The sequence below is a fragment of the Galeopterus variegatus genome, unplaced genomic scaffold (genome assembly GCF_000696425.1).
Source record: "Galeopterus variegatus unplaced genomic scaffold, G_variegatus-3.0.2 Scaffold7031, whole genome shotgun sequence".
NCBI lineage: Eukaryota > Metazoa > Chordata > Mammalia > Dermoptera > Cynocephalidae > Galeopterus > Galeopterus variegatus.
This window is the reverse complement of record NW_007733142.1, coordinates 101,960-112,821: the sequence shown is the minus strand read 5'-3', so window position 1 is coordinate 112,821 and position 10,862 is coordinate 101,960. Positions and strand designations below refer to the sequence as shown.

The 10,862-nt window shown below is 39.0% G+C and overlaps 1 protein-coding gene across 1 annotated transcript in view; it reads right to left on the bottom strand.

The window, feature by feature from the left end:
- The window catches only part of LOC103606998 (aspartyl/asparaginyl beta-hydroxylase-like), a 19,037-nt gene that overhangs the window by 3,995 nt on the left and 4,180 nt on the right, over positions 1–10,862 (bottom strand). Inside the window, exons 2-6 of the mRNA XM_008591556.1 lie at positions 10,350–10,475; positions 6,062–6,094; positions 5,065–5,121; positions 4,497–4,547; positions 3,982–4,014 (exon numbers count right to left, since the gene is read on the bottom strand). Of these exons, the coding sequence (XP_008589778.1) occupies positions 3,982–4,014; positions 4,497–4,547; positions 5,065–5,121; positions 6,062–6,094; positions 10,350–10,475 (300 nt within the window). The remainder of the gene's footprint in view (positions 1–3,981; positions 4,015–4,496; positions 4,548–5,064; positions 5,122–6,061; positions 6,095–10,349; positions 10,476–10,862) is intronic.

Here is a 10,862-nt window from a genome sequence, read left to right as displayed (position 1 = left end):
CTTTCCTGACCACTTGTTACCAGGATTCAATAATTTGTTTACTCCCAGGCGGCACTGAATTTCTTTTTTTAAATTTTCGTGTCTGTGGTGGAGGTTTTGAGTTAGCTGAAGGTCTATTCTGCTAATCACCCTGGATGCCAGTTCTCACCAGGTAGAGTCCCGACTATGTCTAGGGAGCAATTCTGAGACCTCTAACCTGGGGGCAATCGCCCCCACTGCCAGCCTGAGAACCAGAGGTTGGCTGGCAGGCCCTGGATTCGCCACCCTGCCCAGGCCCAGCACCCCATTCTCCTTTCATTCACACGCACAGGGTTCAGTGCATCTCCTCTGTTCTGCTGCGGGAGAGGTGTGTCTCCCGTGCTCAAGGGGTTGCAGCTTTCTCAGCCAACCTGATCTTCCAAAATGCTTCCAATTTTCTGGTACACTATGAACAAACTTTCTTATTTTCCCAGCCTGTTCATAAATTTTTCTTATCCATTTAATAAAGAAACATTTTAGAGCACCTACTATCTTTCAGACATTATTCTCAGTATTGGGGCACAGCCAGGGACAATTTTTTAATACATTGTTTTGTCTTTTGGGGGCATTTGGAAGACGAAGGAGCAGTGAATATATGCTCCCTCTGTCACCTGAGCGGCGTCAGCATTAAATATGCTCACACATCCACCGACTTCAAAAACCACCACTCGCCTTTCCTGAGCCTGCTTCCCCTCGCCCTCTCTCCTGCATTTCACAATGTAATTCTTCAAAGAGTCGTGTGTGTTTGATGTCTCATCTCCTCACTTCCCCTCCTCAACACAATCGCATCTGTCTTCTGGCCCAACCACCTCCCAGCAAAGGCTCTGATGAGACCACTAGTGAGCACCTCTTTAATCTGATGGACACTTTCCAGCCCTTTCCCTATTAGAGCTCTTAGCAACATGCCTTCTTCCAGACACTTCTGCCCATGTGCTGTACTCCCTTCCAGTTTTTTATTTCTCCTTCCCCATCTTTCTCAGCACTTCATCTGTTTCTTAGTAGGCATTAAATACTGGCTTTCTTCAAAGTCCAGCCATAGAACCTCCTCTTGTTCCCCAATCCTCTCTCTTTAAGTGATCTTGGAGTTTGGTTCCAATGACCATGTGTATACTGAAGATTCCTGCACTTAAAACCACAAGTTAGACTTCTCTTCTGATAGCCAAACACCACCAAGTGGCTTATTTCATCTCTCCTCTTGAACGTCTCAAAGAAATCTACCAAAATGTATGGAACTGGACATATGACCTACTGCCCCATTCCTGTCCTCCAGTCTCTCCTGTCTTAGGACAAAAGCAGCCCGGCCACTGAGCTGGAGAGGCCAGCAGAGTGGCCATGCTTCCTGGCAACTGCTCTCTCTGCCAAGCTACACCCACACAGCAAGCCTGTCAATCTTACCTTCTCAATATTTCTCAGCTCTGTCCACTTCCTTCTACCACTGTTTAAACTGTGATCATCTCTGTCCAACTTCTGTCCATTGTAGTGGGGCCACCGCAGTCCCAGGTCACAGGCACGTTTTTGGCACTCACCACACCTTTCTCCTGGTAGCACAGGACACTACTAGCCTCCCTTTCTGGAAAATTATCTCTTTGGGCTTCTCATTTGACAGGGATGTCACTCAGGGAAAGATCAGGTTTGGATGACTACAGTAACCTAACCAGTCTCCCCAGATCTACACTTGTCTCTCTCCCGTCTATTTGTTACATGTCAGACTGATCAATCTTTTCAAAGTGCAATCTGATTGGAATGCAATCAGATTAAAATGCAAATTTCAATCCTATTTTGTAGCACCCTTGCATAGTGCCCTAAGGTGAAGATGAAAGCCTTGACCTCACCGAAGACATCCTCTGGACCCAGACGACCTAGCCACCTCAAGCCCACGTGTCTCCTCTCACCCCCGCTCACGACTGCCCAGCCATCTCTCCCCTTGCTTCCTCCACTGCTTCAGCTCAAACTTCAGGAAGTCTTGCCTCATCCACAGACTACGTAGGGTTTCCTTATTATATACTCTTGTTACACACTGTACTTGTTCTCACCAGCACTTATCACAACTGTAATTGAATACTACACTGAAATTATTTAATTTCTATTCCCCTCCTAAAATATCAGGTCCATGAGAACACAGACCATGTGTGTGTTCTTTACTAGAACTGCTCCAGTGTCCTGAGTTTGGAACACAAGGTAGTAAATAAATATGTAGTGTATGAATAAATATATCAATCAGATAGTAAAACTCTGCTGTCACCTCCCACGTTTGTCTGAGGTAGGCCTGATGCTTTCCAGGATATTTTTGATGAGGAAAGCTGGTTCCTGCTACGGTTCTGCCAAACTGTATATTTCTAGGTTCTCCAGTTGGGGGTTTAACACAGAATATACTCTGTTCTCCCACTGAAATACGCTTGTTTTCATCCTACCTACAGCTCCACTTCTGTGACAGTCACGTGGCTTCCCTAGTCTGGTTCCTAACTTTCCACAAAGGCTCCTGCACATAGTGAATAATCCTGTCCTATTACACTTATTTTGTTTGAAAAAGTTTATGTTCTATAGCAAGCTAATCCAAAGTATCTTACCAAATCGTGATGACCCTTTAGGTCATATTTATTACTGTTTGTTAGCAATTGAAATGACATTTATTATGATACTCTCTCCCTATGAAAACATTTATTTTTACAATGTCCTTTTGAGCAGGGTATCTAATTTTACACTTCTTACGAGTTTGATTTTAAATTCCTCTAGAATTAGACTGCAAATTATGTTCCAAACGTGATCTTTCTAGCATATTTAGAAAAACACTATAATGACTGGCAGAAATGAGAAAAGTATCTTAAATCTCACCTCTATCTGCAATTTTTAATTTCTAAATTTCTATTTTCTCCTTCAAATTCAAGATTGGAAAGAAAATCTAATACAATCTCAGTGGCCAACTTAACTTCTTATAAAAATATTAGTATCTAAAGACACAATCTGGGATTCTTCCAATGGTATCATTTATACCTGATTAGAAACAGGCACAAGGGATGAGGATCCTGGTAGGGTCCCTAGTCTTAAATACATACTCTCAATAGATCAGCACATCAGGTCTACACACAGCCTTTCTTAATTTTCTTCAACTGCAATTCACCTGCTGTCACGAGACTAAAAACTTCTTAAAAATAAGGACCCTATAATTACACAAATTTGAATTTCAGTCCCTAAAGCCCCCTAGAACATAGATATTCATCTCAATCATGATGCATTTCTTCACTCTTCTTTTTTTACACACACAGTTATGAACTGTCTTCTCTTTTTCTACAGAGTCATCACTGAATATAATTCAAATAAAAAGGATTCATCATTGGCTTTATCATTACTTAGTCACGCAATCCGGGGCAAATTATTTACGTTCTTTGAACCTTATTTCTCTCATCTGGGAAGCAGGGAAACTATAATCTACTTCATGGAGTTCAGTAAAATCGTGCATAAAATGGAAAGAAGAGGAGTTACAATTGCCTAAATCTGAACTGGATGCTACTCATGTCACCAATTCACCAGAAAGGTCTTCTCCATGGCCTTTACGTCTGAAATCCAATTCTTAACCTTTCCCAAGGTGGCAAATCAGTCATCTTTGAGAGTGGGGTTAATCTGCAGAAACACTCAGAGGAGTTAACCTCTGACTAAAGTAGCTGTTTACGCATGTTTTAGTCAGAACAGAGAGATGACTACAAAGTATTGAGATCGGCGTTCTTGAAAATTCCTAACTGCCTCCTAAGGCAACTGTTAAAGGATTTAAGAAATTATTTAAGCAATGGCAGAACCACTGGAATAGGTAAACAATCTCCCCAAGTGAATTCTTTGAAAACTACCATTCATTTGGATGGTTCTAAGTTATGATATTTATAACTCAAGATATAATTTCCCATACTTTATAATCATACTGCAGGTATATTTTAAAATGAGTAGGTGGCTTAAAGTTAAACATTTCCAAACCTTGTTCCTCATAGTGTTGGTGTGTTAAATCATCTACAAAAAGAGAGAATAAAGGCAAAATTAGTATTAAATGAGTCATTCTGTGTAACTGCTTAGCTGAAAACAACAACAAAAATACAAACAACAACAAAAACCATTCTGAAACACAGAGTTCTATTCCTTTAAACATTAACATCTACACAGTCGGTAGTAAATGCCTCTGGCCAAACACAACTAAAAAAAAAGGTCAATTATTTTCATAAAAATTCCTCGAAATGGCACAGAGCAAGATATACAAAAGTAGTGTTAGGATTTAACATCCTGTTTTGTTGCAAAGGCACTGGTAGATGAGGTAAAAATATGAAAGCCTGATATTCTTCTAGTGCTCTAATTTTGTTATGAGATGGAAAGTTCTGTATTAGGTGTTAAAATTACATCTTTGACTCCACTGAAAGAAAAATCACCATGAAAAACAGCATTGCAACTGAAAAACCTTAAGTAACATTTAAAATCTACAGAAAATGTCCATCTGATACCTGCATCATGGTGCAATCTCCCATCATCTACTACTACTGGTTCACTGGAATCTAAAAAGAAAAAATATATACCTTTGCCAAACATGAAAAAACCAAACCGTTCCATTACCAGACACCCTTATAAAAGATTCATACATTAATTCTAATCTTCATAACCATGTAAGACAGATACTATTATTTAATAAAATTTAAGCTGAAGAAAGTTCCGTAATTTGCTATTGCAAAGATAGAAAAGAACAGAACTAGGATTTGTTCCCAGCCTGGCCCTACTATATATATAATACTGCCTCTTCAATTTCCAAATATTCTCTCCAACATCCTACTAACAAAGAACAAAATCCCAGTGGTGGTTGTGAAAACCACAGCTCCTTTTTCCCCTCATTTCCCCATGTAATATTAAACTATATTCAGAAATTTCTATAAATATCGCAGCAATCAAAAATTATTAAAAATATTATAAAGAGATCTCTGTGTTGAATCAAAGTGACTTGAACCTTAACCCTGGTTCAAAATGGCCTTGGCCACTGCCTCAAAGAGAAACACATCAATAATTTTATTATACACAAACCTGGATTTTCCTGTTCATATATCATGTCTTCTATATCCTGGTTATCATCCTGTGAAACTATAAATTAGGAAATAATTAGGAAATTATAAACATGTTTCAAATAAGGATTACATGTGATATTCAAAACTGGAAAAGCACAATTTCTAGCAATGACAGAAATGTAAAATCAAATCATAATGATGTTCAAACATGTTCACTCGTGAAAAAGAAATCGGTATTAACTGTGCTCAGGGCCAAATACACACATGAATAAGATAGCTCCCGTCATTAACAGGTTTATCATCTAACTTTAAATCAATAGAGCTATATATCTTCATCTAGCGTATGCAAATGAAACTGCACTCAGCAAATACGAACGAGAGAGGCAGAGAGCGCAGAGCAGGTGAGCACAGCGCCCGCCCGCTCGGCACGCGCCTGCGCACATCAAGCCCGGGCGAGGCCCACGTTCCCAGTCCTCACTTGGCCTCCATATTTGGGGGGGGGGGTCCCTCTGGGGCTCCTCCCGTACTTGGAATACAGTTCCCGTGTTTACAGACATATGGTGCTAACGAGGTATAGGTCCTAAATGCCAGCCACCAATATCATGAGGTCCTCAAGCAGAGAGAGTGATTTGTTCCAGCACTGAAGGAAAAACCAGCCAACAGCACAGGTTGCTGAAAGGAGGGCGTCCATCTCCCGCGCGCCCATCCCGTCCAGGGGCACGCGACACGTGACAAACACAATGTTGCCCGTTCACTGACTTCCACTCTATCTTCTGAACTAGTAATCCCACTACTGGGAATTTATCCTCAGAAAATAGACTTCAAAACTTAAAAACTATGTTCGCAAAGATACATATAGTATAAAATATATGACATTAGTAATTGTCTATCATATGAGATATATTACATAATTTAAAATATATTGTTATTAATAAATAATAGATATATTATGGTGCTCTTTTAAAGGAAGAGACTCATTCTAATTAAGAAAGAAGAGTACTAAATTAATGTCTCACCTGTCTCCTCCACATGGTAACTATCCTCAGTTTCTGAAAAAAAATTAGATCATTACCACTTTCATAAAAGTAGTATGTACGTATACTGTATATGTACATTCTGAATCTACACTTATCATTAATTTATTTTAAGAGCAAATAACTATTAAAATAAAACATGGACATATCAACGAAATGCCTCACACATTCTCTTATTTGAGCCACCCAACCACACGGGTTGACAAACACCATAACCCGGGCTGAACAGAGAGGACGACCTATACAGAGTACCACAGTGACAAAGGCTGGTCCTAGAAAAGGTGCTAATTTCTAGTCCACTTTGCACTCCACTACAGTGTTCTATTTTCTAGATGTGTGCTGCCTTTTCTGGAACAAATGTACACTGTCTACAGGTGGGAACACAAAGGAAAAATGGAGGACACTTTATCCTTCTGGGGAGCTGAACAGTAAAGGTTTTGGTAACTTAACCCACATCCCCTAGCATGAGTGCTGCCACCATATGACCCTCATTACGCTTAAGACCTTTGTTAATTTTATTTAATACATTTATAAAGTGTAAATATTTTATTGTCTGAAGACTTTCAACAATCAACTTTTCAGTTCAAACTGAATCTATGTCCCAATTAAAGATTAGGTCAGAAAATAAGGTTTCTTCAATTTATGAACTCCCCAGAAGTGCTTCCTCTATCCCTAATCTATAACTCCTGACCTTAAAAATATCAAATCCTTCATGTTTCTGATTATTTGAACATCTGAACTGAAATCTGTTGTATAAGCAGCATACAGAAACCCAAATCCTGACAACTGGCCATCCTGCTGAGCCGGCTTAGCCAAAGACAGGAGGGAGCATGTGACAGCAGGGAAACGTGGTGGTCACCTTATCAGCATCCCTACTCAGAAATGAGAAACATTTTTTCCCCACAGAAAACATGACATAAATGATTACTAAAGGACTAAAGTTCTAAAGCTAGTCTATAAATGCCTATTTTCAATGTATAATGGAGCTGAAATCATGTACTTGTCCAAAAGCATTTTGTGTTTGCATTTTTCACACAAAACTATACATTATATACAAACCATCTCTTATAACATTATTTTTATGGGAAAGTACATTTCCTGCTCTAAACAACAGGCACGGATATAAACTTTTGGAAATATATCCCCTCATAAATTAGGAGCTGCTGGCTTCTAAAGTAATTTCCCAGCATATTAAATATTGTGAGAAGTAATCAACTTTACTTTTTCATTACTTTTATGTTTTAAAAATGTCCCTGCAACCTTTTACCAGCTGTACTGTGTAGGATTTTGTAAATTAATTTTTACAGAAACACAGTCATACTCACCCACTGAGGTACAGTCTGAGGCTGCTTTTGTGCACCACAGCAGAGCTGAGTGGCTACAACAGAGGCCTGTACGGTTTGCAAAGCCTAAAATGTTTACTATCTGGACATTTATGGAAAATGTTTGCCAATGCCTGGTACAGAAGCTAAGAACTGTGTTCTACCCCCTGCAGTTGAAGAGTCCATGTTAGAATGGGAACCTGTGATAGATTATCATCAGTTGTTGTTCATCAGTTGTTTGAATTTCATAAGACAAATGGCATCCCAGGCAGTAGAATGTTGTAGAAGTAGTTTGCCGAAGTATTTTTATTTGTATAAGAAATTTACATATTCTAAATTGCCCTTAAAAATGTTTTGAATCAAAATCAGGATATGTATTTGTTTAAGGGNTGGGGGGGGGGGGTCCCTCTGGGGCTCCTCCCGTACTTGGAATACAGTTCCCGTGTTTACAGACATATGGTGCTAACGAGGTATAGGTCCTAAATGCCAGCCACCAATATCATGAGGTCCTCAAGCAGAGAGAGTGATTTGTTCCAGCACTGAAGGAAAAACCAGCCAACAGCACAGGTTGCTGAAAGGAGGGCGTCCATCTCCCGCGCGCCCATCCCGTCCAGGGGCACGCGACACGTGACAAACACAATGTTGCCCGTTCACTGACTTCCACTCTATCTTCTGAACTAGTAATCCCACTACTGGGAATTTATCCTCAGAAAATAGACTTCAAAACTTAAAAACTATGTTCGCAAAGATACATATAGTATAAAATATATGACATTAGTAATTGTCTATCATATGAGATATATTACATAATTTAAAATATATTGTTATTAATAAATAATAGATATATTATGGTGCTCTTTTAAAGGAAGAGACTCATTCTAATTAAGAAAGAAGAGTACTAAATTAATGTCTCACCTGTCTCCTCCACATGGTAACTATCCTCAGTTTCTGAAAAAAAATTAGATCATTACCACTTTCATAAAAGTAGTATGTACGTATACTGTATATGTACATTCTGAATCTACACTTATCATTAATTTATTTTAAGAGCAAATAACTATTAAAATAAAACATGGACATATCAACGAAATGCCTCACACATTCTCTTATTTGAGCCACCCAACCACACGGGTTGACAAACACCATAACCCGGGCTGAACAGAGAGGACGACCTATACAGAGTACCACAGTGACAAAGGCTGGTCCTAGAAAAGGTGCTAATTTCTAGTCCACTTTGCACTCCACTACAGTGTTCTATTTTCTAGATGTGTGCTGCCTTTTCTGGAACAAATGTACACTGTCTACAGGTGGGAACACAAAGGAAAAATGGAGGACACTTTATCCTTCTGGGGAGCTGAACAGTAAAGGTTTTGGTAACTTAACCCACATCCCCTAGCATGAGTGCTGCCACCATATGACCCTCATTACGCTTAAGACCTTTGTTAATTTTATTTAATACATTTATAAAGTGTAAATATTTTATTGTCTGAAGACTTTCAACAATCAACTTTTCAGTTCAAACTGAATCTATGTCCCAATTAAAGATTAGGTCAGAAAATAAGGTTTCTTCAATTTATGAACTCCCCAGAAGTGCTTCCTCTATCCCTAATCTATAACTCCTGACCTTAAAAATATCAAATCCTTCATGTTTCTGATTATTTGAACATCTGAACTGAAATCTGTTGTATAAGCAGCATACAGAAACCCAAATCCTGACAACTGGCCATCCTGCTGAGCCAGCTTAGCCAAAGACAGGAGGGAGCATGTGACAGCAGGGAAACGTGGTGGTCACCTTATCAGCATCCCTACTCAGAAATGAGAAACATAATCTGTTGTATAAGCAGCATACAGAAACCCAAATCCTGACAACTGGCCATCCTGCTGAGCCGGCTTAGCCAAAGACAGGAGGGAGCATGTGACAGCAGGGAAACGTGGTGGTCACCTTATCAGCATCCCTACTCAGAAATGAGAAACATTTTTTCCCCACAGAAAACATGACATAAATGATTACTAAAGGACTAAAGTTCTAAAGCTAGTCTATAAATGCCTATTTTCAATGTATAATGGAGCTGAAATCATGTACTTGTCCAAAAGCATTTTGTGTTTGCATTTTTCACACAAAACTATACATTATATACAAACCATCTCTTATAACATTATTTTTATGGGAAAGTACATTTCCTGCTCTAAACAACAGGCACGGATATAAACTTTTGGAAATATATCCCCTCATAAATTAGGAGCTGCTGGCTTCTAAAGTAATTTCCCAGCATATTAAATATTGTGAGAAGTAATCAACTTTACTTTTTCATTACTTTTATGTTTTAAAAATGTCCCTGCAACCTTTTACCAGCTGTACTGTGTAGGATTTTGTAAATTAATTTTTACAGAAACACAGTCATACTCACCCACTGAGGTACAGTCTGAGGCTGCTTTTGTGCACCACAGCAGAGCTGAGTGGCTACAACAGAGGCCTGTACGGTTTGCAAAGCCTAAAATGTTTACTATCTGGACATTTATGGAAAATGTTTGCCAATGCCTGGTACAGAAGCTAAGAACTGTGTTCTACCCCCTGCAGTTGAAGAGTCCATGTTAGAATGGGAACCTGTGATAGATTATCATCAGTTGTTGTTCATCAGTTGTTTGAATTTCATAAGACAAATGGCATCCCAGGCAGTAGAATGTTGTAGAAGTAGTTTGCCGAAGTATTTTTATTTGTATAAGAAATTTACATATTCTAAATTGCCCTTAAAAATGTTTTGAATCAAAATCAGGATATGTATTTGTTTAAGGGAAAAAAGTCACTTTAATTGAAGCTTTAAGCTTCAACTCAAAAAATTAGATAAAAGTTAAATATTGGTTTTAAAGGGATTTAGGAAAATTTTCAATAATTATAATTATAAACTGTCTATTGTATTTTATCCCGAAACCACAAAAATGTGTTCTACCTTCATGGAATGTTTCAGGCTCCAGGGTCTCAAATCTGTCATCTGAATCAGCTGCTGTAAGGAAATCGTCATCCTCTGCTTGTGGTTCTCCTGTTGGTCCATCCTCTTCTTGTTGCAGGTCTTCTCCTTCAACAATGACAATGAACAAAATGACACTGGTCCACAATGAGGGCACACTGGCAGCAGCCAAAGCTGCCACACAACCCCTCCTGCTGCTGGATGTTCTCTGCCCCTCCTCCGGGTCAAAGCAGGTACTGTTGTCCACTCCACAGCTACTTTATCACCCTGGCCAAGTGCCATCTGCCTAAGGGGGGAACAGGTCTCCTCTCATTAGAACATGAACTCATCAAGGACGGGGACCTCATATATTTTGTTCATTATTTATGTGAAGCACATAGGGTCATGCCTAGCCATAAGAAGTACTCAATAAATATTTGAGGAATGAATAAATGAATTCATAATTATTAATACATTTGCCTTTTTAGTTATCACTGGGTCAGAGAAAAGATCAGA